The sequence below is a fragment of the Lepidochelys kempii genome, chromosome 2 (assembly GCF_965140285.1).
Source record: "Lepidochelys kempii isolate rLepKem1 chromosome 2, rLepKem1.hap1, whole genome shotgun sequence".
Lineage (NCBI taxonomy): Eukaryota > Metazoa > Chordata > Testudines > Cheloniidae > Lepidochelys > Lepidochelys kempii.
This window is the reverse complement of record NC_136381.1, coordinates 40915123-40941379: the sequence shown is the minus strand read 5'-3', so window position 1 is coordinate 40941379 and position 26257 is coordinate 40915123. Positions and strand designations below refer to the sequence as shown.

Sequence of the window (26257 nt, the reverse complement as noted above, 5' to 3'; positions counted from 1 at the left end):
TTTCACACAAAACGGGGCCTAATTCTGCTTGCCTAACTCACGCATGACTTTAGTAGGATTACACACATTAGTGAAGCAAGCAGGATTTGGGCCATGATCACCTGCTATACAAAAAAACAAACAAAAAGACCCTAGCACATTGTAAAGCATAATCTGGGTTGGCTTAGTCTCAGTGCAAGAAAGTTTGTCAACACTGTCTATGTTCCAAATGTCTTAATTTCTATTTCAACAGTACAGTATAACATAAGCAAATAACAGTTTGTCAACCCCTTTTTCTACAGGGCAGAAGTACTATTTTCTTGCATGGTGATTGTTTCCTATTTAGTCTTATACCTAGAATTGTGCTGTGACCGAATATTTTGATGACCTTGGTCATTCAGGGCTTCTAAAATAGAGTTCCGGCTGCACTGAAATCACTAAAAGGAGTGAGCAGGTGATAGTCAAGAATGTATAATTATTGGGTGGATATGCAGTTTTCACTATGCTAGTCTTGCTAGTGCGTGATACTCTGCCTATCATGTGGCCTAATATTATCTCAGTTTCTCCCATCAGTCTGTATCCATCTGTTGTCTCTTGTCTTATTCTTAGATTATAAACTCTTTGGAGCAGGAACCATTTTTTTGTTCTGTGTTTGTACATCATCTAGCACAATAGGTCCTGGTCTATGACTAAGGCTCCTAGGTACTATGTTACTGCAAATACATACATAAATAATAATCTATATGGTCTCACATACAGAGCCAAATTTCTCACCAGCCCTTCTGCACAGTGTAAGAAGTAGTAACCAAGAGGGCTGGCGTTACAGCTCTACCTAGACCTGGTTGGAACAATGCCTTTTTCCTTGTGGAAAATTTCAGTTTTTTGGCAAAAAATCTAAAACCAATCTAAAACCTTTTGATTTGGAAATACTGAGGCAGTGCCTCATGGGAGTTGTAGTTCAGATGTCCCGTTCTCCTCTAAAGGCTGGGCTCTCTGGTCAGATGACATCTCCCATGATGCACTAGGGTCTTGCCTCTGGATGCGGGGAGGGGGTGCACCATGGCAGTTGCACGGCTGTCGTGCTCCCTGTGGAAGGATGTCCAGCAGGGGGAGTCCCGGCCATGAAGCGGAATGGGAGGATGAGGCAGCTGAAGTGGCATTTCAGAATCTCATAAGACATTCTCATGAGGCCCCGGAGTGGCATTTCAGAATCAACATATTTTGTTTTTTGTCTGAAATATTTCAATTTTCAGGCTTCAGTTTAAAAAAATAATCCACAGAAAGCTGACATTTTGGGTTAGAAATTCCATTTAGTCAAAAACCTAATTTTCTATTGAAAAACAATTTTGAAGGAAAATTTCTGATGAGCTCTAATTGTACCCTCATTCTGTTCCCTCACTCCCAAAAATCCACATGGAGGCCCCGAGAAGAATTCTAGAGTGCATGAAGAGACACCTTCCATGTATGTGATCATACAACCTCAATCCACTGGCAGCTCTTACACATCCTCCTCTGTTCAGATTGCTCATGCTCTAAGCATAAGTATTTTGCCCACATGAGAATTCTGAGGGCATTTCCAATGCAGCCGAAATACAGTCACCCATCTGTACTGACTTTGGTGTGTTTGTTTGCAGACTGCTTTTTTATTTGGGGCCCAATGGAGGGGGTGAAGGGAACACAGGGAAAAGGAGTCATTTGGTGGGTGGGATAGTGAAGAGTAACGAAATTTGGCCTCTATCCATTAATATTAATAGGAAAATAAATGTCGGGGTTTAAAGAAGTCAGGCGTCCATTTAATAAACATCTGTTTCATTACTAAAGGGGACAATGCCATTTTTATAGGGCAATAGAAGTTTCTGCTGCAATTGGTTATCCGTGGGGAGAGGGAGTAAGTCTTCATTAAGTTTGTACACACTGTTTAAAGAAAGGAAGATGCCTCAGTTCAAATTCAGCCCAGGTTGTTAATGAATAAAAGTTAAAGCTTGTTTGCAGGCCAGTGTATTCTCAGGGTGCTTCCTAGTGAAGGTCCACCTTAGAAAAACCACTTTAAGCAAGACTAGGGACAAAAACTCTGAATTACCTCTTCACCCTGACCTTGATCAAACTTCCAGTGTAGTCAATGGGAGAGATTTTCCACTAGAGTTGGATCTGCCCCCATTAGAGGAGATCCTAGTCTCCAACCCAAAATTGAGGAACACTGGCTGTGTCTTAGAACAATGGCAAATTACAAGGGGTCTGCGGATATACAGAATACTTCTGTTTCTGGGGCTGTCAATCTAGAACCATTCAAAAGCACTAAATCCACTTAAGAAAATAGACGTGGGCTGGTGAAGAAGTTCCCTGGTTGAATAAAAAGGTGTATTAGTGAATTTTATATTCCACAGACTTTCATGAAAGACTGTGTAAAAGAGATTATGCTCAGAGATAGAATTGCGGTTGCATCCTTAATAGACAAAATCAGTTTTATACTAAGGGGGCTTAAAAAAACCTGAATACAATGTTACCAAAGTAATTTTGCAAGAAATCTCTTTTATTTTTTTTAAATCTTCAAAGCTTCAAACATGGGTTCTGCCCGTAAACATTCATTGGTAAGATTACTGAAAATACTTAAAGGGACATTTTCAAGATAAAAAAAATCACAATAAAAATGGTTACTGTTTAACTAGTAGCAATTTTGATTATTAAAACAGAACAGATTTTAAGAATTCACATCGGTGATCCTTACTCATGCCAACAGTCCAACTGCGTTCAAGGGATTACTCTTGAAGGTGAAGTTGCAAGGTCAGGACCACAGTTTGCTTTTTGTCCTTTATGCTATTTATTATTAGCATTTCCTTCAACTTGCACAATGAAACTAGGCTGGCGAGCACTGCTTTCCGCCCCAATCTTGCAAACATTTAAGTAAATGTGTTAATTTATTTACAAGACTAGTTTTATTAAACAGGATTGGGGCCTTTGTTTATTGGCAGCTTCACTTTAGGATTTGCATTCACTAACACACTGGCTCTCAAGCAGTGGCGTATTAATGCCTAGGCCGGCAAATTTGCAGGGGCGGCAAATTTATAATAGCAGCCAGAGGCTGCTTCCCCCAGTGCCGGTTCGCGCCCTCCGCCCCCGCCCCAACTCCACCCCTTCCCGCCCCCATTCCCTGCCCCTCCCTGCCCCTATTGGTCCCCTTCCTCAAATCCCCGCCCCGGCCCCGCCTCCTCTCCTGAGCACCCTGTGTTCCGCCCTTTCCCCCTCCTTCGCGAAGCTGTTTCGTGCACAAGCACTGGCAGGGAGCAGGAAGAGGCAGGACGCGGCGGCACGCTCAGGGGAGGAGGTGGAGGTGGAGGTGGAGGTGAGCTGGGGTGGGGGAGTTGCTGGGGTGGGGGGGGCGGCAATTATTTCTGGGCCTAGGGGCAGCAAAATCATTAATCCACCACTGCTCTCAAGTTGAGGGTGACAATCACCACTGGGGTCATGAAGAGGTCCAAGGGTGTAGTGTTTTTATGGCTAGTTGGAGGGAGGAATTCTGAAACTTTCTTCTATTGTAACATGGGGTCACAATATAGACACGGTAGAGAACCATTGCACTATCACAGAGTTACTGGTTGTGGGGGAGCCTACATTCAGTGAACTATTAAAATGATTATTTAAAAAGTGCTTTAATTAGATAAATAAAACATACATCATTTACTAAAATTTAAATAAATCAAAATAATTAGAAAAAATTATTTCATACCTGGATATTCAAAGAGATACTAATCAGAAAATTTCCAGTGATTGCCAACAAAACACCCAAGAGCTGAGTCTACAAAATTTAATTAAAAAACAAAGAAAATTAAAACATTGCTACTTATGAATTTATACAGGCATAATAGAACAGAAGGATCCTGCTAACACTTTTGTGAAAGGATAAATCAGGAATAAATTAAATAAAATAAATATAATTGATTTTTTCACTTATTGAATTCATGCCTCACTAACTAAATCAATGAGGACTGTCTCTGCCTGAATACCCATAAAGATAATGAAGATGGTGCATTCTGCCTAGGACATGAGCAGTAAACAACTGTAAATTGAAGGTTATTCCATTGTACAAGTTGTTTTTGCCATCCTTTGAAATTGTAGTATATCCAAAGAAAGCTTGATAGGATTTGAGAAGATGTTATACTGACATGAATTTTTTATACAGCTAAGAATGTTTAACAATTTTATTATAGATATATATATATAATATACACATTGTAAGGAGAGTGGTCACTTTAGATAAGCTATTACCAGCAGGAGAGTGAGTTTGTGTGTGTGTGGGGGTGAGAAAACCTGGATTTGTGCTAGAAATGGCCCAACTTGATTATCATACACATTGTAAGGAGAGTGATCACTTTAGATAAGCCATTACCAGCAGGAGAATGGGGTGGGAGGAGGTATTTTTTCATGCTTTGTGTGTATATAAGAAGATCTTCTACACTTTCCACAGTATGCATCCGATGAAGTGAGCTGTAGCTCACAAAAGCTTATGCTCAAATAAATTGGTTAGTCTCTAAGGTGCCACAAGTCCTCCTTTTCTTTTTGCGAATATAGACTAACACGGCTGTTACTCTGAAACCTGTCATTATAGAGGCTAGAAGCTAAGTCAACAGCAATCAGACTGTGCACACCACAGTACAGTCATTTGTGTGCTAATGTATTCATCATATGACACAAGATATCCAGCAACACAGGTATCCTGATAATTTCCTTAATGCATTTTGTTATTTCACCACATTCTGTTCGAGTTGGGATGTCTGCTTTCCAATAAGATTAGCAAACTTTACACAAAATTGGGAAATTCAAAAAATGAAAACAGCATACATTATTTGGAAAAAATTATATTTAGGTGCTACTTCAGCAAGCTCAAATGCCAGGCTACACTACAAAGTAACCTGTGTGGGCGCACCATGTTATAACAGTTGTGTCCTGATCATGGTATAACGCAGTTTGGTCTTGGCAGCGTGGAAACCATGTTTCTAGTACCATGTGCCACAGTTCAGAGCAACTGAATCTGTATTTCCCCTCTATGGTCCAGCAAGGGCCCCACTCTCAGGCTTCGGGCTCCCAAGCAGTCGTCTTTCTCCCATCTGATTTGGGTACTCCAAGCTGAACAGTTTCCTACCTTCACTTTTCCCTACCCATCAAAAGACAGTCTGTTTAAGCAGGCCTGCTTGCTTTTTCTTCAGAGACTAATAAGGGTAGTTGCTCACAGTTATAAATGACCATACAATTCTACCTAAGTGTGGTGTTTAGATGCTACTTGTAATTATTAGAACTGGGAGCACTGGCTGTTGGGAGTCTGAAAGGACAGGAAACAGGAAGGAGTGGGGGAAAGTTGAGGAGGTGGAGTGAGAGCTACTGAGGGTGCAGCAGCAGCTTGGTAAAGAGGTTTCCAATTTAAAAATAAAGTCCTGTTGAAGTTTGTTAGTACCTTGCCTGGTTGCTACAACACTAAGCAAGCCTATTTTATTCTTAAAAAGGAAAAGCATTTGAGCCAAAACATTAAAAACAACAAAAGAACCTACACGCATGATAATAAACTTACCAGAGATCACCCCTTCCAACATGGGCTCTGGCAGAAGCAGTCCTTCAAAACCCCACCCCAAGGGTTTTCCTGTGGTTTCAAGTTCATCACACTCTTTGCTCAGAACAAGAACACAGGCTTATGGGGCCTCGGTAGGCCAAAGTCCTTCCAACCCTTTGCTAAGGATTGGGGCCCACCATGGACTGAAGGGCCTGTCAGTTGGCTGGATCAGAACAAAAGCCCCGAGTCAGTTATTTATCCCAAAGTCCTGTCTTTGTCTGCAGGTCTCTGAAAAATCCAGTCTGAACTTCTGAAGAGACCCTGAATAAATAATCAGTCAGACAACGGGTCTCCTCCCTAGAGTGAAGACTCAAAAAGGGTAATAACTGGAGAAATTAGATCAGCATGCCCACTCCTTCTAGGCCTGGTCTGCGCTGGGGGTGGGGCGGAATCGATCTAAGTTACGCAACTTCAGTTACATGAATAACATAGCCGAAGTTTTAGAGTAGCAGCCGGGTTAGTCTGTATTCACAAAAAGAAAAGGAGTACTAGTGGCACCTTAGAGACTAACCAATTTATTTGAACATGAGCTTTTGTGAGCTACAGCTCACTTCATCGGATGCATTCAGACGTACTTAGATCTACTCACCGCAGTGCCTTCACTGCAGTGAGTCAACTGCTGATGCTCTCCCTGTGCCTCTCGTGCAGGTGGAGTACAGGAGTCAACAGGAGAGCACTCGGGGGCGGGGGGTCCATTTATTGTGTCTCGATGTGATAAATAGATCTCCCCTGGATTGATCAATGCCTGCCGATCCGGCAGGTGGTATAGACATACCCCTAGAGAAGTTACATACACTCTCACAATAACACAAATGACTGCATTTTTAATGGACCCCAAAGGTATTAAACTTAATATAATAAGGTTTAATTTAAATCAGTAAAGTTTATTCAGGATATTGCTACAGCCCTTTGGTCTTTGTCCAGACTAGAATTTAAGCATGGTGCTAGCATGCTAGCTAACAGGCTAACTCATTTCAGTCTAGCGCAGGCAAGGCAGTGTATACTTTAACACTGTACTATTGAGTTAAAGCTTGAGCTCAAGCCTACCCTCTCAGGTTATGTCTACACTGAGCTGGTAGTCCAGTTTCTGACTGGAACACCCGGTTGAATAAGGACCCTGGTGGCTCTGGTCAGCACCACCGACCCGGCCATTAAAGGTCCAGTCAGCGGTGCTGCGGCACTAAGGCAGGCTAGTCCCTACCTGTCCTGGCACTGCACTGTGCCCCGGAAGGGGCCAGCAGGTCCGGCTCCTAGCCGGGGGGACCACGGGGCTCTGTGAGCTGCCCCCGGCATTGGGGGGCGGTGCCTGCAGGTGAGAACTGTGCGCGGAGCCTCCTGACCCCCTGCCTACTAGCGCCAGACCTGCTGGCCGCTTTCAGGGCACACGCCACGCTACGCCACTGACTAGGAGACACCCAAGGTAAGCCCGCGCCCCAACCCCTCCCCAAACCCAGAGCCCCCTCCTGCACCCTAAAGCCCTCATCCCCAGCCCAGAGCCCATACCCCCTCTTGCACTCCAAGCCCCTGCCCCAGCCCAGTGAAAGTGAGTGAGGGTGGGAGGACAGCGAGCCACTAAGGGAGGGGGAATGTAGTGAGTGGGGGGCAAGGCCTCGGGGAAAGGGCAGGGAAGAGGGTGGGGCCTCAGAGAAGGGGCGGGGCTAGGGTGTTCAGTTTTGTGCCGTTAGAAAGTTGGCAACCCTACTGGAGAGGTGTAATTTCCAGCTTGGGTAGACGTACATGTCCTAGCTCTGCTTGAGTTAGTGTGCTAAAATAGAAGTGTGGCCATGTGAAGTTTAGTAGTTAGCGCTAGGGTTGCCAGGTGCCCAGTTTTCAACTGGAAAGTCCAGTCAAAAAGGGGACATGGCAGAGTCCGGTCAGATGTACTGACCAGACACCAAAAGTCCAGTTACCATAGGCCAGGGGGGAGAGGGGCATTGGGTTATCAACTTGTGCCAGACCCTGCTCAGCCGAGGCTGCCTCCTACTTGCATATCATGGGCAGGCAGGCAGCAGGCTCCATGTCAGGCTGTAGCTTCAGAGCAGAGCAAGTCCAGCTGCGGGGAGGGGGAGGATCTAGCTATGAGGAAGGGGGAGAACAGTGAGTGATGAGTAAAGAGAGGGAGAGGAGCGAGCGGGTGGCCTGGACGAAGAGGCGGAGCAGGGGGTAGGGCCTTGGGGGAAGAGGTGTGGCAAGGGGGGTCCAGTTGTCAGCAATGAGAAAGTTGGCAACCCTCGTTAGCACTCTAAAATAGCAATGTGGCAGAGGTGGCAGCTCAGGCTAGCCACCTGAATACGTACCTAGGGTCTCGAACGAGCTTGTACTTGGGAACTAGCCTAAGCTGCTGCAGCCACACTGCTATTTTTAGTATGCTAGCTCAATCAGAGCAAGCATGTATACATCTACCCAGACTGGCAATTATACCTTCCAGCTGCTGTGTAGATATAAAAGGCAGTGTATACCTGGTTTACACTGCCTTGTCCACAGGCAGCGAGTTATATGGGCCCGTGGTGCTCGTGTTCCACCAATATTCAGGAAGGTGGGCCCGGCTCCACCAATGTTTGGGCTTATATTTTCAGAGCCATACCATCAATAGAACGGACCAGGGCAATCGCTCTGGGCTCTGTGCTTTCGGGGGTCCTGCGCTTCAGGGGGATGCAGGGTCCAGGGTGGCCTGGGGGCTAGTGGGGGACTTGGCAGCAGCGAGCAACCAAGTCCTAGCCTGTTCCGCTCAACCCCTCCTCTTCCCGCCCCTGCTCCACCCCCGCCCCGAGTTAAGAAATTATATTATCAATTTAGGCAGTAAACTTTTCAGAGCAAAGGCCAGGTCTTCTTCTGTCTTGTATGCAGCACCAAGAAAAGTGTTGAAGGAAGGAACTCAAGCTTTTTCCAACTCAGAGCATAGTTTTTTCCAACTCAGAGTGTCTTCTAACAACAGTTGTTTAGCCAAATACTCGAGGGCCTAGCACTTGTTGATAATCTTCCAGAACTGTCAGCCTGTTCCTGCACACTCTAGTTTTAGCTAGAGATGTAAACTAGTAGACTGCCTGATAAGGAGCACTGCAGGCTTGTCGCCCAGAAAAGAAATGGCCTGCTTTCTCCTTTTACATCCTCCCCCAACCCTGCACCCCCAAAACCCAAAACAAAGCACAAACACAAAGCTGAGTTCAGCAAACATTTTCCTGAGCTACTTGCTGCTTTTTCAGAAACTGTTCTAAGCTCCTGGAAACCCACACTCCTTTTCATTTGTTCTAGTAGTTTCTGCCTGATACCAGTCAAGAGATGCTGCTAGAATCCTGAGTAGATGAAAGCTGTTATTCTTTGTTTGACTGAGCTTTCCACAGACACTACAGGCTTCACTGTCTGTCAACTTTGAGGACTGAATCATTGCTGCATGATAAAAGCTCTAAATGATAACATTCATGGTCTTAGTCACTGCAGAGAAATACAGCTTGTTGGGGAAAGAGCGAAACATAAAGCAAGGAGATTAATATCAACAGAAAAGGAGTAGATAAATACAAGAACCCAGTGACAACAAATCCAAAAGACAAAAAAAAAAAAAAGCATGGAAAGAAAGTGTTGAGAGAAAATAAGTGAGACTCACAGGACAAACTAAATGGAGCCAGGAGTTGTCTACACACATACTGAAACCAAAATAATTAAATCAGTTTTAATTCATACCCTCAATTATTTTGATAAAAGTCTGCATATGCACACAAGGGCCCTACTTTGATGTAACTTTCATAATAAACCCTCTGGGTAATGTAGATTTAAGTGAGGTCAAAGTCTGATCAAAACAAACAGAAAAAATTTAGACTGAAATAACGCAATCCACACTAGTTGTTACATTGGGTTTGTCTTTACTAAGATAAAATATGTATAGTTTGAATGTGTTAGGTAAAATTCTAGTATAGGCGAGATGTACTGCAATATATGTTAAGCTGATTGACTTGAAGCATTTGAGTTTTAGCAGGTGCTAGTTAGAACAGGCTAGTTGATGCATTGTAAAACAAATGCTCCTACCTTCCTAGTCAAGACAAACCCCATTTAAACTAGATTTCTGAAACTCTGTGCCTAGGACACAGGACACGGGATTTCCCTCTCACATTTTATCTAGACTAGAGTGTTTGGTCATGTTGTAATGTAATACTTTGCTTGTAAATGCTAATGTACACATTTCACAAACATTTGTTCTAGAACACAAGCATTACTCCTGGTGGTGGCTGACCCATCTGGTAAACCCTGGCCAGAAGCAATTGTTTGTGAGGTGTCCACATTAGCATTTGTGATCATGTCAGGTTAATGCAGTAATTGATAACCAATTAAAATTTGTTACAACAGGACCAACAACTCTAGTCTAGATACTGTGAATGTAAATCAGCAGTTAACTCCTTTGCAGAAGATGGAGTGACTTGTAGAGCCAGTGAATTAAATTCTTGTTTGTTTTGTTAGATAGTGAATGCATTTACTTTTGAAAGCTGGTTGAATTTTCATTGCTCACTCCTACAAAAATAACAATGCTCCGTTTCTTTAGCGCTCATCTTTTAGTTATGTACCAACTGGCTATCTCCAAGTTTACTGTAGTACATTCCAAAGTCCAGATTAGTCACTAGAGAGAAAGAGTATACACCCAACTATTCACGTTAATAAGAATTATGCTTTTCAGGGGATCTGCAGTGATATTATAAAGAAGAATGTATAACTGTTAGCTTATTAATGTCACCAAAACTACAGATGGAATAATTACAGCCTTGTATACAGGTTTCAGAGTGGTAGCCATGTTCGTCTGTATCAGCAAAAAGAACAAGGAGTACTTGTGGCACCTTAGAGACTAACAAATTTATTTGAGCATTAGCTTTCGTGGGCTAAAACCCACTTCATCAGATGCATGCAGTGGAAAATACAGTAGGAAGATATATATATATATATATAGAGAGAGAGAGAGAGAGATATTATATACACACACACACACAGAGAACATGAAAAAATGGGTGTTGCCATACACACTATAATGAGAGTGATCAATTAAGGTGAGCTATTATTAGCAGGAGAAAAAACCTTTTGTAGTGATAATCAGGATGGCCCATTTCCAACAGTTGACAAGGGTAACTTTATTTATCAGGTTAGCAAAAGATCTGTCACGTCCCTCAACACTATTGCACACCACCTATTGCTTCCCTACAAATCCAAACCCCTGGTTTTTGAGCCTGATCTAACTTCTGTTGGAATCAATGGGATTCTTTCAATTGATTATAATGGGAGTTGAATCAGACCCATTCTGAAGATTGAAACATCCCAATCTTTTTGAAACTAGAGTCTTCCAAACTTTATACTGTTTAAGTTATTTCTTTTTGCATGATACATGGAACTTTGTTTTTATTTTACAAGTTTTTTGAGCTCATCTTCTGTTCTGCATTCCCCCTCCTGACAGAGAGCAACATTTAATTTTAATTACTGGCTAGGAATTTCAACAGTAATGTTCACCTTCTTACATAAACTAAATTAGCACAACTATAAATCCTCCATTTAGCTCAGAATTACATTTGGCACCAAGGTTTCAGAGTGGAAGCTGTGTTAGTCTGTATCAGCAAAAAGAACGAGGAGTACTTGAGGCACCTTAGAGACTAACAAATTTATTTGAGCATAAGCTTTCGTGGGCTAAAGCCCACTTCATTGGATGCATGCAGTGGAAAATACAGTAGGAAGATGTATATATATATACACACACACAGAGAGAACATGAAAAAATGGGGGTTGCCATACTAACTCTAACGAGAGTAATCAATTAAAGTGGGCTATTATCAGCAGGAGAAAAAAAACTTTTGTAGTGATAATCTGGATGGCCCATTTCAAACAGATGACAAGAAGGTGTGAGTAACAGCAGGGGCAAAATTAGCATGGGGAAACTAATGGTGACTTTTAGGCCTGTAATTGAGTGTCCAGGGACACTCCTGCAAACTGGACACCTGGACACTCAATTACAGACCTAAAAGTCGCCATTAGTCAACAGAAAAAACCTTCAAAAACAGACTCCAATGAGAAACTGCAGAACTGGAATTAATTTGCAAACTGAACACCATTAAATTAGGCTTGAATAAAGACTGGGAGTGGATGAGTCATTACACAAACTAAAAACTGTTTCCCCATGCTAATTTTTTCCCTACTGTTACTCACACCTTCTTGTCAACTGTTTGAAATGGGCCATCCTGATTATCACTACAAGAGTTTTTTTTCTCCTAATAGCCCACCTTAATTGATTACTCTCGTTAGAGTTGGTGTGGCAACCCCCATTTTTTCATGTTCTCTGTATATCTATCTATCTATCTTATATATATAATCTCTTCCTACTGTATTTTCCACTGCATGCATCTGATGAAGCGGGCTTTAGCCCACAAAAGCTTATGCTCAAATAAATTTGTTAGTCTCTAAGGTGCCACAAGTACTTCTCATTCATTTGGCACCAAGGAATCAAATGGGTGACGCCTTTAAAGTCCTCAGATAAATCGAAAAATAAACAAGTTCATCATGGCAAAAAAGAGCCACTACAATTATCTGAGGGCTGGATAAATTGATTTAGAGGTAGAGCCCTGCATGGATACAAATTTTATATCCATGAAGATCTACATCTGTGGATATCCGCATCCACAGAATTATATCCACGAATGCAGATATCCACAGATATAAAGTGGATATGCACGGAGCTGCAGGGCTCTACTAGGAACAGGCTTGACAAAGCCCTGGCTGGGATGATTTAATTGGGAATTGGTCCTGCTTTGAGCAGGGGGTTGGACTAGATGACCTCCTGAGGTCCCTTCCAACCCTGATATTCTATGATTCTATGAACCACCACGGTGAAAGAAGCATCATGTTGGGCCACTGCTTGCAGGAGCCAGCGCCCCACGCTGGCAGCTCCTCTGGTGTGGCTGTACCACCTCCAGCCCTGCCCACTGGGGTGAGCACCAGGCTAACCGGCAGCTGTCCCTGGTCGTGCTAGTGTGTGCAAGCGGCTCACTCTACTTACAGGGAGGGACTTAGGCCACTGCAGAGCTAAGTTGACTTAAGTTACTCTGACAATCATAAGCTGCTTTAATTACATTGGTTGTACATATCCATACAACTCTCCTTGTGTCGACGAAGCACGTCCACAGTCGTTGCTCCTGCTATCCCACTGTGCAACTTGCCACCCTATGTCACCCTCTGCTGCTGGGAGCTCTGGGAATGGATTGCGATGCATCATGGGGGCGTTCTCGACTTCATTTTGCGCCATTTTTCAACATGCCTTGTAAACTGTGTGCCCGCCATCTCTGCCTGGCAGCCTGGATCCTGAGCTGCTGACTGGTCTAGTGATGAGCGTTATGAACACAAAGCAACTGGTCCTACAGTATTTCATGAGCTGCAAAACAGAGAGTGAATCAGTGATGCCTGCTCTGCCCTGGAAACAAATAATTCAGGATTGCTGCTGGCATTCACAGATCAGCAATGGATTGTCGGTACTGGGCTCAGGAAACAAGCATTGAGTGGTGGGATTGAATTGTGATGTGTAGAGCTCGCCTCAGCATTGCAGCACAAGGACACCAGAGCTCCCCTCACTGTGGAAAAGTGAGTGGCGATCGCGGTGTGGAAGCTGGCAACTCCAGACTGCTACAGGTCAGTAATGAATCAGTTTGGGGTTGGAAAGTGGGGGTTGCCATGATCCAAATGTGCACGGCCATTTATCGCTTCCTGCTACGAAGTACTGTGACTCTCGGTAACGGACAGGAGATAATTGATGGCTTTGAGGCAATGGGGTTCCCTAACTGCAGTGAGGCAATAGACAGTACTCATATCCTAATTTTGGCCCCAAACCATCTTTTAACAGAGTTCTCCATGGTCTCACCAGGGCTATTTCACTGACATCAATAGGGGAAGGTCAGGGAAGATGCATCTTTTGGAACACTGGACTGTATAGAAAGCTGCACGCTGGGACTTCCTTTCCACACCAGAAGATTCCACTGGGGGATGTGGAAATGCCCATAGTGATTCTTGGAGACCCTGCCTGCCCCTTGCTCCCATGGCTCATAAAGCCTTACACCTAGGAACCTAGGACAGGAACCTAGACAGCAGCAAGAAGTGCTTCAACAACAGGCTCAGCAGGTGCCGGATGACTGCTGAATGTGCCACTGTCTTTTTGGCTGATTAGACCTCAATGCGGAAAATATTCCAATAGATATCACGGCCTGTTGTACTCTACCTAATATTTGCAAAGTGAAAGGAGAAAAGTTTCCCCAGGGATGGACTGCTGCGGCTGATCAGCTGGCTGCTATTTTGAGCAGCCAGATTCCAGGGCAATTAGAGGGGCACAGCGGGGGGCTTTTCAAATTAGGGAGAATTTGAAGAAGCTTGACAATGATTCCCAATAATGTGTCTTTATGTGATGTATTTGGCCAGGCAATGTTTACTTGCCTCCCTGAATTACCCCTGTAGTGCTTGCTGTCTGAGCATTAATTGTACTAAGCAAATATTCCTACCTATAGCCACTGTGTTTGAATGTTAGCACTGACCGACATGCGTATGACACAAATAAAGACTTATTTTATTTCAAAGACTCAAGTCTAATAACAGGACAAAACACAATTTTGTCAAGTAGGGGAAAATGAGGAACAGTCTCGTGGTTAGGGCTCTCACAGCTGTATGTAAACTCCAGCTTTTGTTGGGAAACCAGTCCCAAGGTGTGGAGTGCACGGGATACTGTGGGGGACCAAGAACACGTGATGATGGGGAACATGTATGATGGGGGAGTTTGGGGAGGGCATGAACTGGAGTTCTATAGTGGCTGCAGGGGGAGTTGTGCATGGATGTGCTCCGATTGTAGGATAATGAGAAACTTCAGCATCTCTATCTGGCCCTCGAGGAGTTTTATCATCTGTTCCCTATCTCCTTTACAGGCTATCCAGCCTGAGTCTTTCATTAATTGTCTCCCTCCATGCTCTTGTTTCACTATGTGCTGTATCCGTTGATTGCAGCACTTTGCAAAACACATCTTCCTTACTCCTCCTGGTTCGTTGCCTTATCTGATGGAGGCACTCCACCAGTGTGGAAGAGTGGGTCCTCAAGGGCACATTTGCAGAAGGCAAAGAAACAATGAATAGAGACAATATTGTGAATGCTCTCATGGCCGTGAATCACAAAAGTTACACACACCTCTTTCTCACTGCTCCTTGGCTAGTACACAGCTTGGCATGAGTACCAAATATGGTGAGTTCACTGGGGGTTGGGGGGGAGAGAGGGAAGGAGGGGGACAAAGGGGCAAGAAGGAACAAAGGTTGGTTTGCGAAGGGGGTTACTACAAGTGGATAGGGAGACACTCCTGAATATTGGTACCCTTTTCCAGAGGCTAGGGTAATCGAACCTGTTATCTCACTCCTAAGGGGGGAACCCAGGATGCAAGGGTGCATCTCCTGCATGCATGTGGCTTCAGACTGGCTCTGTGTGCCGTTCTGGTCCCTGCAGAAATAATTGCTGTGTGGTGCGGCAAAGTTTCCTACAGTGGAGGAAGAAACAAGGCTGTTCTGCCAAGGAATCAGAAGAGGATTGCAGAATACCCACAGGAAAGTTTCCTAGAGATCTCTATGGAGGATTCCCGGGACATCCCATGTACATTAACAAACTTTTCCACCATACCCCCACTGCATAAATGGACAGGCTATGACGCAAAAACTCTATACCGCTTGTTGAGGTGGTTGTATTACGTCAGCGTAGCAGGGAGTTACATCGGCGGGAGGAGCATTTCAGTGTGTTCGCCTCCACTGTTTTGTGATGCAAGCTGACTTTTACCGACAAAACTGTGTTGGTTACACAAGGCCTTAGAGAGCACAGTCTGTTTAGCTTGTCAGAAAGAAGACTGAGAGATGATTATAATGTACAAGGACCTTCACAGGGAGAAAATACCAGGTAGTAAAGGGCTCTTTAATTTAGCAGAGAAAGGCATAACAAGAACCAGTGGCTGGAAGCTGAAGTCAGACAAATACAATTTAGAAATAAGGCACACATTTTTAACAGTGACAGTGATTAGAGAAGTGGTGGATTCTCCATCTCTTGGTATCTTCAAATCAAGACTGGATGTCTTTCTGGAAGTCATGCTTCAACCAAACCAGTGATGCTTTAGTCAAGCAGTGGGTGAAACTGAAAGCCCTGTGAGAGGATCTAATAGTCCCTTCTGGCCTTAAACTCTAAGAGTGGCTTCAAAGATTTTATACAAGTAATAATTAGAGCTGGTCAACATTTTTTGAATGAAAGTTTTTAACATCAGATCCTTTTCACTGTAAAATATCCTTTATTGAAATGGGAAGGGAATTTGTGTGTGTGTGTGTGTGTGTCAGGGCCCGCTCTACAGTTTTGCCCACCCCAAACAGTGAAAAAAACTGCCGCCGTGGACGGCAAAAGGAAGAAGCTGCCTTTGATTTGCCGTCATGGTGGGCGGCACAGAGAAGCTGCCGCAGAATTGCCGCCACGGCCGGAAGAACTGCTGCCCCTTTCGAACTGCCACCCCAAGCACCTGCTTGGAACGCTGGGGCCTGGAGCCGGCCCTGCTGTGTGTGTGTGTGGGGAGGGGGGGTGGGGAGGAGATTTTAATTTTCTTCAAAAATATATTTTTCCAAACCTCCCAGCCCCTGCAAAAAAATTAAGTTTCTGGTTTTGCCATTTCTCTCCTCCTTCCTTTTTTCCCCACCTTTGGAAAAAGGGGGAGAAAAGGAAAAAAGGAAGTGGAAAAGAATGAAAACAAACAATAAATAAAAATGAACACGGCTGTGAAAAAAATTCCTATAAGTGCAGAATTGTTCCTTTTTAAACCTGTGGTGCTAATATTTGTAATTGTTTTTAAAATGGTCACAAAACTACCATTTTTCAGCCAACTCCATGATAGGCTCAGTATGCGTTTTTTTCCCCAGTACACAAGGAGCAGTCACATGCTTCAAATCCCAGTGATTTGTTTTAGAGCAAGGGAAAAGCAAGAATGAACAAAAATAAAATCTCCAAGAGAGAGCACGTGTGCATTCTCTGTAACATGCTGCATCATTTCTGCCTCAAAAATGCCAACTGCCCCTGCAGACAACTGCTTGAAGAAATTTTACAAGTTCAATACAGAAAACAATCATATCACATACACCACAGTATCCAAATTAAGAAAGAAAGATTGACTGTTTCCATGTAGGCTATATACAGTTTTAGAAAAATATTGTTAGGATAAGCATAAAAGGAAATAAGACTTGAGAGCAAGATCTTCATCCCTGCTCCTGCCCCTTTATGCGGTATGAAAGGGCTGAGGTAGCACAAAAGGGTCCTAAAAAGCCCCATATGCAGCTGTGGAGGATTCCCTTGGTGCAGGCAATGTGGACTCCTGGTAACCTGTGGCGCAGAGAGTGTACTGGCAGTGTGGCTAGGAATGGGATGTCCTGGGCAGGAAAGCAGCATGCTGTGCTGCAGATATTTTGGGTAGGGCTGTGGCCTAGGTGGCGAGCCCATAAAATTATCTAAATTATGCTGGTGGTCTCTGCAGTCCCCAGAGCAGCCTAGGAAGGAGAGCACCAAGGTGGCTTATAGCCACGTTAGCCCTCCCATTCCTCAGGGCTGTGAGTTCTGTGCTCACACAGAATCTTACCCATATACAGAGGTGAAAGTAAGCCGGTACGCAGTGCCAGACCAGATTGGCTTCCCCTGCGGTGATTTAAAGGGCCAGGGCTCCAGCCGCTGCGGGGAGCCCTGGCCCTTTAAATCACTGCCGGAGCCTCGGGGTAGCGGCGGCAGGGCTCCCACGGTGATTTAAAGGGCCCGGAGCTCTGCAGTGGCCAGAGCCCCTGGCCCTTTAATTCGCCCCTGAGCCCCGGGGCTCCCAGCCGCCTCTGCAGCTGGTAGCTCCGGGGTGATTTAAAGGCCCTGGGGCTCCCAGCCAGAGCTGGAGCCCCAGGGCCTTTAAATCTTGATTTAAACAAATCTTCTGGTTGAGGCCACGCCTCTTCCAGTTGAAGCCATGCTGCCGCTCAGGACTCCGGCGTACCGGTAAGCCCTTTAAGTTACTTTCACCCTTGCTCATAATACTTATATATGTTAGGATACAAGATATTCAGGACTGTCTGCAAAGGCCTATACTTTAAGAATTTAGGTGTATTCTTATCACTTAGCTAGTTATAGAGGTATAAAAGAAAGAATCAAAATCACAGTCTGCCTGTTTACGGGCCTTCTCTTACAGTGACAGTCTGAGGCCCTGTTCTTAGGCTAAGATCTCTGGCTAAGCAACAGAGGCAGCCATAAGCTGGGAAGCGACCGGTCACATCCTCACATTCCAAACTAGTCACATTGAAATAAGGTGCTATTGGGCTGTTAGGAATACAGTCCTGTCCTGATAATGCCTGTCACCTCCAGAGAAAGGGAAGTGCCTAGAAGATGTAAAAGGAAGTTTAGTTTGATAGTTTTCTGTTCAGTAAGAACTCACTTATCAATAGACACAGCTGGGAAACCCGAATGTCTTTATAGCTGTAGTTGTGAAATCCTCACTTCTGTATTGTTTTGTCATTATAGTTCACACTTTGCTATTGTTTATTTGCATGGACTCTGTCTGGTTCTGTGATTGTTTCTGTCTGCTGTATAATTAATTTTGCTGGGTGTCAAACTAATTAGGGTGGTGGGATATAATTGGTTAAATAATCATGTTTCAATATGTTAGGATTGGTTAGCTAAATTTCAGGAAAATGATTGGTTAAGGTATAGCTAAGCAGAACTCAAGTTTTACTATATAGTCTGCAGGCAATCAGGAAGTAAGGGTGAGAGGAATGGGAACAGGGAATGGGGTGGGGAAATTGGAATCATGTTTTGCTAAGGGGAGGAAATGGGAACAGGGACACAGGCAAGGCTCTGTGGTGTCAGAGCTGGGAGGGGGACACTAAGGAAGGAAACTTGAATCATGCTTGCTGGAAGTTCACCCCAATAACATCGAATTGTTTGCGCCTTTGGACTTCAGGTATTGTTGCTCTCTATTCATGCGAGAAGGACCAGGGAAGTAAGCGGGTGAAGGAATAAGCCCCTAACAATATACAACTCTCGTAAATGTTTAATCCAGCAATTCCATGATAATGAAAACCTCTTCATCTGGACCCTTGTTGATTTCAGTGAGGCTCTGCCAGGGTATGCAAGGTCCAAGTCTTTGGCAGAGCCTGAAAGATCATCTAGGAGCCTGTCTGGCTCCCAGTCCTGCATTTATAAACAGCAGGCCACGCTTCCTCACTAGGCAATTTTAATTATATGGCAGATAAACAGCACAGTCCCCTTTCATTCAGAACGGTGGTCACAATACAAGAAAAGAAATGAGTGATATACGTCAGCTCTGGTAGCAACTGCGCGAATGAAGGTTGCAAAACTGTTCCATTATAAACCAGGTTTTACAGTCCTAATTTTAACAAAGTCATCTTTTGCATTCAGATTCCCCAGGAACGATCCCAAAAGGGGAATCTGTTTTGCTTTTTTAAAGTCTAAGCATATTTTTGCATTAGGAGTGCTGGAAAATATGATACTTAAGGAAATTCTGTCCACTCCCCCGAAGCAGAGAACTAAAAATGTTAAGCATAAAGTTTCATAGTCCAGACATGTAAGGAACTGTGAATGAGGAGGATGTACTTTGCAAAGCATGGTTTGAGATGTTTATTCATTTTAGTAGACATTTTACCCGGGGGAGAAAAGGGAGCATTCCCATTTTCTTGATAACTCACATCAGCCTCAGTCCGGCCCCGTGTCCTTGGGGGAAAACCCTTGGACTTCAATGAGGCTGTACGCAGGTGCACAAGTGTATCTCATGGAGCACAGCAGTCCCCATTCTGCAATCAGGACAGTGAGACTATTCCCTGCATTCCATGGAATAAACCACAGACATTTGCACGCTGGAATAAACATCTGGGGAGCATCCAGAGGAGCCTTTACAAACATCAGCTGCCTCAAGTTAACTGGTGATCAATTAACTCAGTGTAGACAAGCCTAGAAAGACTGGGGCCTTGTCTACACTGCCACTTTACAGCGCTGCAACTTTCTCACTCAGGGCACTGTTCGCTCTAAACTGTGCACATGCACACAGATCCAAAACCCCGCGCACACGGCGAAACACCACTTGCACAACAATTTGCACAGAAGAAATTTTTTGCACACACGGCCTGTCAAAAATTAGAGAGAACATTGCTCAGGGGTGTGAAAAAACACATCCCTGAGCACTGCAAGTTTCAGCATGCTCCCAGTGCTGGTAGCTACTCCCCTCTCCTCGTGGTGGTGAGCTCGCTCCCAGCACTGGTGCCGCGCTATACGGCAGCGCTTTAAGGTTGGTAGTGAAGACATACTCTGGGACAGTGTTTCCCAAATGGTGTCTCCGGAAGGTTCTAGATGGGTAGCAATCCCAGGGCAAATGTGCCTCCCAGTGGGAAGGTTGGAGAGCAAGCCTGAAGCGCACTCACCCTGCAGTGGTGGCTCCTGTCTTGTAGGGCTGGGCCCAGGTCCCCACTCCAGGCATTGCTACCTGGTGTACAGGGTTGCAGCTCTCTCCAGGTTTGCACAGGCTGCCCCTCCATCATGACAGACAGAAAGGTGACTGGGCCAAATCTGACTGGTGCTGTGCACTGGTACCCACAAATGTATACATATTACACAGGGTGCGTAGCATTTGCAGGACCAGATTAAGGCATAGAAAACCTAGGCGCATACCTAGGGCCAAATTCACTGGGGGGGCCCAACCTGAGCTCCAACAGGTCTGGTTCACAAACTGGTGCAGAAGCCGGCTCAACAGCAGCAGTGAAGAGGAGCAGCCCTGTGTGCCCCATTGTCCACTCACATTGGGCCCCACAGCTCCTTCACCATGATGGAGGGTCCATGAGACCAAACCTGAGCAGTGCTGTGACCCTTGTGCACCAGGCTGCAATGCCACTCACTCAATTTTGGCTCTGCTGCTCCTCGTCATGATGCAGGGCCATGAGGCCAAATCTGAGCGGGCAGCGCTGTTCCTCCTTGCTGCTGCTGCTGGGCCAGCTCCCGCACCAAGGCTCCCTCCTGGGGGCCTGTTTGGCCTCGTCCCGATTCCAGCACCCCATGTCCCCTCTGCTCTGCTTGCAGGACTTGTTCAGTGACCGCCTTAAGACCTCCTACAAGTATGGGAACTACGGTGAGTGCCCACAGAAGAGGGCTGGCTGGGAGAGGGGCTGTGGAGAGCCTGGGAGGTGAACAGAAGGGAGTTTGGCCTAGCCACATTGTGCCCAGTGTAAGATAAGAGTATGTGTAGACACCATGAGAATGGTTCAGTTATGTGTACCACGTGAAAAATTTCTGTGGATGCCCAGGCTGCAATACCCAGAGTGGGAAGCCAGGCCCAGCAGTGTGGGACAGAAGTCAGGGTGAACATGGGGTGTTCTAGCTCTCCAGCCTCCCCCGGCCACACACACATATATACCAGGCAAGGATTAGGGTTGCAGTCTCAGGGTGACAGGTTTCAGAGTGGTAGCCATGTTAGTCTGTATCAGCAAAGGAAAAAAAAAAAAAAGAAACAGATTGACAGAGCCAGAAGAATACCCAGAAGTCACCTACTCCAGGACAGACCCAACAAAGAAAATAACATAACACCACTAGCCGTCACCTTCAGCCCCCAACTAAAACTTCTCCAGCACATCATCAAGGATCTACAACCTATCCTGAAGGACGATCCCTCACTCTCACAGATCTTGAGAGACAGGCCAGTCCTCGCTCACAGACAGCCCCCCCAATCTGAAACAAATACTCACCAGCAACCACACACCACACAACAGAAATACTAACCCAGGAACCTATCCTTGCAACAAAGCCTGTTGACAACTCTGGACACAAATCAGACGTCAAGAATTATAACATTTAAAAACCAGTCGGAGAACACTTCAACCTCCCTGGTCACTCAATTTCAGACCTAAAAGTCGCAATTCTCCAAAAAAAAAAAAAACAACCTTCAAAAACAGACTCCAACGAGAAACTGCAGAATTTGAATTAATTTGCAAACTAGACACCATTAAATTAGTCTTAAATAAAGACTGGGAATGGATGGGTCATTACACAAAGTAAAAACTATTTCCCCATGCTAATTTTTCCCCTACTGTTACTCACACCTTCTTGTCAACTGTTTGAAATGGGCCATCCTGATTATCACTACAAAAGTTTTTTTTCTCCTGCTGATAATAGCCCACCTTAATTGATTAGTCTCGTTAGAGTTGGTATGGCAACACCCATTTTTTCATGTTCTCTGTGTATATATATCTTCCTAGTGTATTTTCCACTGCATGCATCCAATGAAGTGGGTTTTAGCCCACGAAAGCTTATGCTGAAATAAATTTGTTAGTCTCTAAGATGCCACAAGTACTCCTTGGGTTTTTTTTTAGTCCTAGGTAGAAGGTGATACTGAGTGTGGTCAATGCCCCATGGTGGAGCGAGAAGGAAGTGGCAACAGAAGATGAAGATGCTGGCCTATGATTTTGCGCCCACCCCCATGAATTTGGATCCTGTGTGCGTCACAAAAAAAGAGACAAATGCAGTTTGGGTTGCCCTACTAAAAAGTTTGGGAATGACTGCAATAAGTCTACGAGTTCCCAAAAGGTGACAATAGTTTGTCAAGCAATGTTACAGGTACTAAATGCATATTTAATCCACTATGAATGCATTATTAAACATGTCAGTATACCACAATGTGTAATACAGGGCAGGCACAGAGAAAATATCAGAATATATGATTCTGTCTTGATGGACTTTTCTACACTAACAATAAACTGCCTCAGCTATTATCATTCACTTCTCGATAAAAACAAAAGGCTCCTATACTTTTGTTATACATGGTCAAAGATCACCTGCCTTCAGGACCATCCACATGCAGTTCTGAGAAAGGACATCAGTCCCCCAACAAAATTGGGACAATCCCTTTTCCAAAAAAGGAAACAGAAAATAGTTTCAATACTTCCAAAGAGGCAAACTGAAAAGGGAAAAAGATCAACACTTTGGAAACTGAAGTCTGGGAGATATAATCAGAAGACCTCAAAATGCTTTACATACCATGGTTTAAGCCTCACAACACCCATATCTTGATAAGCATTGTTTCTTATTAACTGTGCTCCTGCCCAAAAGACCCCATCAGGATCAGGGCCCCATTGTGCTAGGTGCAGTACAAACACACAGGAAGACCCAGTCCCTGCAGCAAAAAGAATACAATCCAAGGCCTGCTCCTGCAAGGAGTTGCACACAGAGCTCCATAGACTTCAGTGAGCTCCATGTGCACGGGGATGCACTTCCATACTTCTCATTGTACAACTGTGACCTAAATAGACAAGTGAAAAGTGTAGGAAAGGGCTAAGATACACAAGCAGAGGGATCAGGCCAGTGATGGGCATACATCATGTTAGTCTTGTTTTTTTAATATTATATAATTGTGTGTGTGTGTGTATACACATATTCACACTGTCCTCACTACCCTAGGTCTAGCTACTGTTATTTCCTTTGTAGTCTCAGTTTTACAAGTAAACTGAGGAACAGAAAGAATAAGTATTTTCCCAAAGACCATGTTCTGGTATCCAAATTAAAGTGACAGAATGTTCCACAAAACAGTTCAAAACTCCAAGAGTACTTTCATATTTTATCTAACCAATAACAACAAAAGTTATACTTAAAAAAACTGAAGCAGGGCTGGGCATTAGAGAGAGTAACCTCCTATTATAAAAAAACGAGGAGTCCTTGTGGCACCTTAGAGACTAACAAATTTATTTGGGCATAAGCTTTCGTGGGCTAGAACCCACTTCAGCAGATGCATGAAGTAAAAGATACAGGAGCAGGTATAAATACATGAAGGGATGTGGGTTGCTTTACCAAGTGTTAGGTCAGTCTAATGAGATAAATCAATTAACAGCAGGATACCAAGGGAGGAGAAATAACTTTTGAAGTGGTAAGAAAGTGGCCCATTACAGACAGTTGACAAGAAGGTGTGAGTAACAGTAGGGAGAAATTAGTATTGGGGAAATTAAGTTTAGGTTTTATAATGTCCCAACCACTCCCAGTCTTCATTCAGGCCTAATCTGATGGTATCTAGTTTGCAAATTAATTCCAGTTCTGCAGTTTCACGTTGGAGTCTGTTTTTGAAGTTTTTTTGTTGAAGAATTGCCACTTTGAGGTCTGTTATTGAGTGACCAGAGAGAACCTCACTTGTTGACTCCTTGTGTCACATCAGCAGTTCCTCTGCACTACCTTCCCTGAGTAGCTCAGCAAGTTCAGTTGGGCTCCTGGGCTCTAACTTCTAAACTCACTTGAACTCCCTCCTATCTTGCAAGTCATTTTATTTACCTTGCTTGTGTTGGACCAGAAGTCAGACAGTGATTCATTGCCAGCTCTCTGTTCCCTGAAGGTGTAATTCCCCGATAGCTCGTCTATGGCATTCAGGATGTCCATCTCTTTGCCACCATCAGGCATCACTTAAGTTCTGGCTCTCACTTGCCCAGTTCCTGGGTAAGCATTGCAGTCGTGCCACAAGCAATACCAGGCACAACCCAGCGCTGGAGGGGACTAGTTAGTCAGAGGAGAGAATTGTGGAGACTTCACAGTCACTCACTGGTTTGGGAGTAGGAGACTGTCTGTCTGACACAGGCCTCTATCTTAACTGCTGCCTGGATACCTGCCCAATAGGTGAATGCAGAATCAGAGCAGGGGAGGGAGTTACTGGGACCCTCAAGAGGAGTATGATCTAGTGTTGGGACATTTTGTGGGGGGGAGGGGGTAGTAGCTCTTTACAAGTCAAATGTAAAAAAGACTGTCTCCTGTAACGATTAAGAACTTTGCATTACAAAAAGGGAGCTCAATTCTCATCCAAACAGGATAGTGTTTATTAACTTCCATTCCTTCCCAGTTTGTTAATCCATAAAAAGGGAGGAGGCCAAGGTATGTAATCAGCTTTTTTTATTATTAGCAGATGTACAAACAAGTTGTCAGCTCTAAAATGCAGGGCTGGTCTCCATTTTGTGACCTATACAGCACCAAGCACAGTGTTGGCACTTAAAAAAAATAGCTACACCCTAAACTGTCATAGGGGAACATTTGTCTCTCCTCATGAGGGTTGGTAAATGTCTATTTCTCGCATCTTTCAGTGTTCTATGCTTTGGGGATAGAGGAGTGTCCAGAGCTAACCAAGCAGAGGCTGAATACTGATTAATTAACTAATGAAAAGCAGGTGTAAACGGCTTAAGGGTGGCTCTTTAAAGCAAAAAGAAAAGGAGGACTTGTGGCACCTTAGAGACTAGCAAATTTATTTGACCATAAGCTTTCGTGAGCTACAGCTCACTTCATCGGATGCATTCTGTGGAAAATGAATGCATCCGATGAAGAGAGCTGTAGCTCATGAAAGCTTATGCTCAAATAAATTTGCTAGTCTCTAAGGTGCCACAAGTACTCCTTTTCTTTTTGTGAATACAGACTAACACGGCTGCTACTCTGTAACCTGTCTTTAAAGCAAGTAACATGAAGCAGCAAAAAGAAACTTCCTGTGAAACTGTCCTAACTCCTGTAACAAACTCCCCTTCCCCCTCTACTGGGTTCTGCCTTGCACTCCCACTCCTAAGCCCTCCTGGGTCAGACACTCCCCGGCTTACCTTGTTTGTGTTGTACCGAAAGTTGAAGTGGGACCCATTTCTGGCCCCTTGCTCCGCAGAGGTGGAGTTCCAGGGCAGCTGGTCTAATGCGGTCAGGCTGGGCATTTCTCCAGCCATCAGTTGTGCCCCCAGGGGGACTCCGCTGCAGGCAGTGCCATGAGCAGGAGGGGACGTGTTGCTCTCAGGAGAGGAGCGTGAAAACTTTACAGTCACTTCCTGGTTTGGGATGGTTTGGGAGTAGGAAATTCAGCTTGAATGACACCCTCCTCTGCACCCTCCACTGCTGCCCGGACATTGCACAGGTGTATGAAGAGTCGGGGAAGGGAGAAGAGCTGCTGGTGGGACTCTGGGGGACTTGGAGGTGTATTGGGGGCTATGGCTTGTTTTGTTGCCTATACAAATTTGTAGGGGGAGCATAACAACAAAGCCAAGTGCAGGAATTTCTCAGCTAGCTTTACTGCTCCTAGCACAGCACTCAGACCTTCCCTCCCCCGCAACTTCCCAGTGCCCTACCCCTGTTCTGTATCAGCTGCCTGAAAGCTTAACTCTTTCACAACCGCTGAGCACTGACTAACTCTAATAACTTAGGCTGGTGATCTTTTTTAGCTCTGAGTCATTTGCACTCAGACTTATTTCTGTGAGCATATTCGTTATTTGTAACTATTTTCCAAATAATTTATGTGAACAGATTTCAGCCGATGGGTCTGTTTTCAAGATGTCAGGTCACCTGTTTGCTATTTGTGATGTTTTATTAGTCACCTATACAGCATGGTATTATTTCTGCTCAGTGACTAGCCAAGTGAAACTTTTTCAATAGGATAGTAAGTAATATTCAAGAGCAAATACACTTGATGGTGCATGTAAACCCTTGTTTATATGTTCACCCAACTTTTTTCTCTTAAAGGCTACTCAATTTCAGTAGGATGTTTTTGTCCATAAATGCATGAGATTAAATAGGAGTGTGTGTATGAAGTGTGCACAGAATGTAACTAATTCATGTTTTGTAAGGGGAAACTACTCCACTGGGTTTTAAAGA

At 44.4% G+C, this 26257-nt stretch overlaps 1 protein-coding gene across 2 annotated transcripts in view; it reads right to left on the bottom strand.

Moving 5' to 3' along the window:
• Positions 1-25478, bottom strand: part of NIPAL2 (NIPA like domain containing 2) — a 68105-nt gene extending 42627 nt beyond the window's left edge. For both annotated transcript variants that reach the window (XM_073330484.2, XM_073330485.2), the window contains exons 1-2: positions 25222-25478; positions 3704-3772 (exon numbers count right to left, since the gene is read on the bottom strand). In XM_073330484.2, coding sequence (XP_073186585.1) covers positions 3704-3772; positions 25222-25338 — 186 coding nt within the window. In that variant the 5' untranslated portion in view covers positions 25339-25478. The remainder of the gene's footprint in view (positions 1-3703; positions 3773-25221) is intronic.
• Positions 25479-26257: the final 779 nt, after the last annotated feature.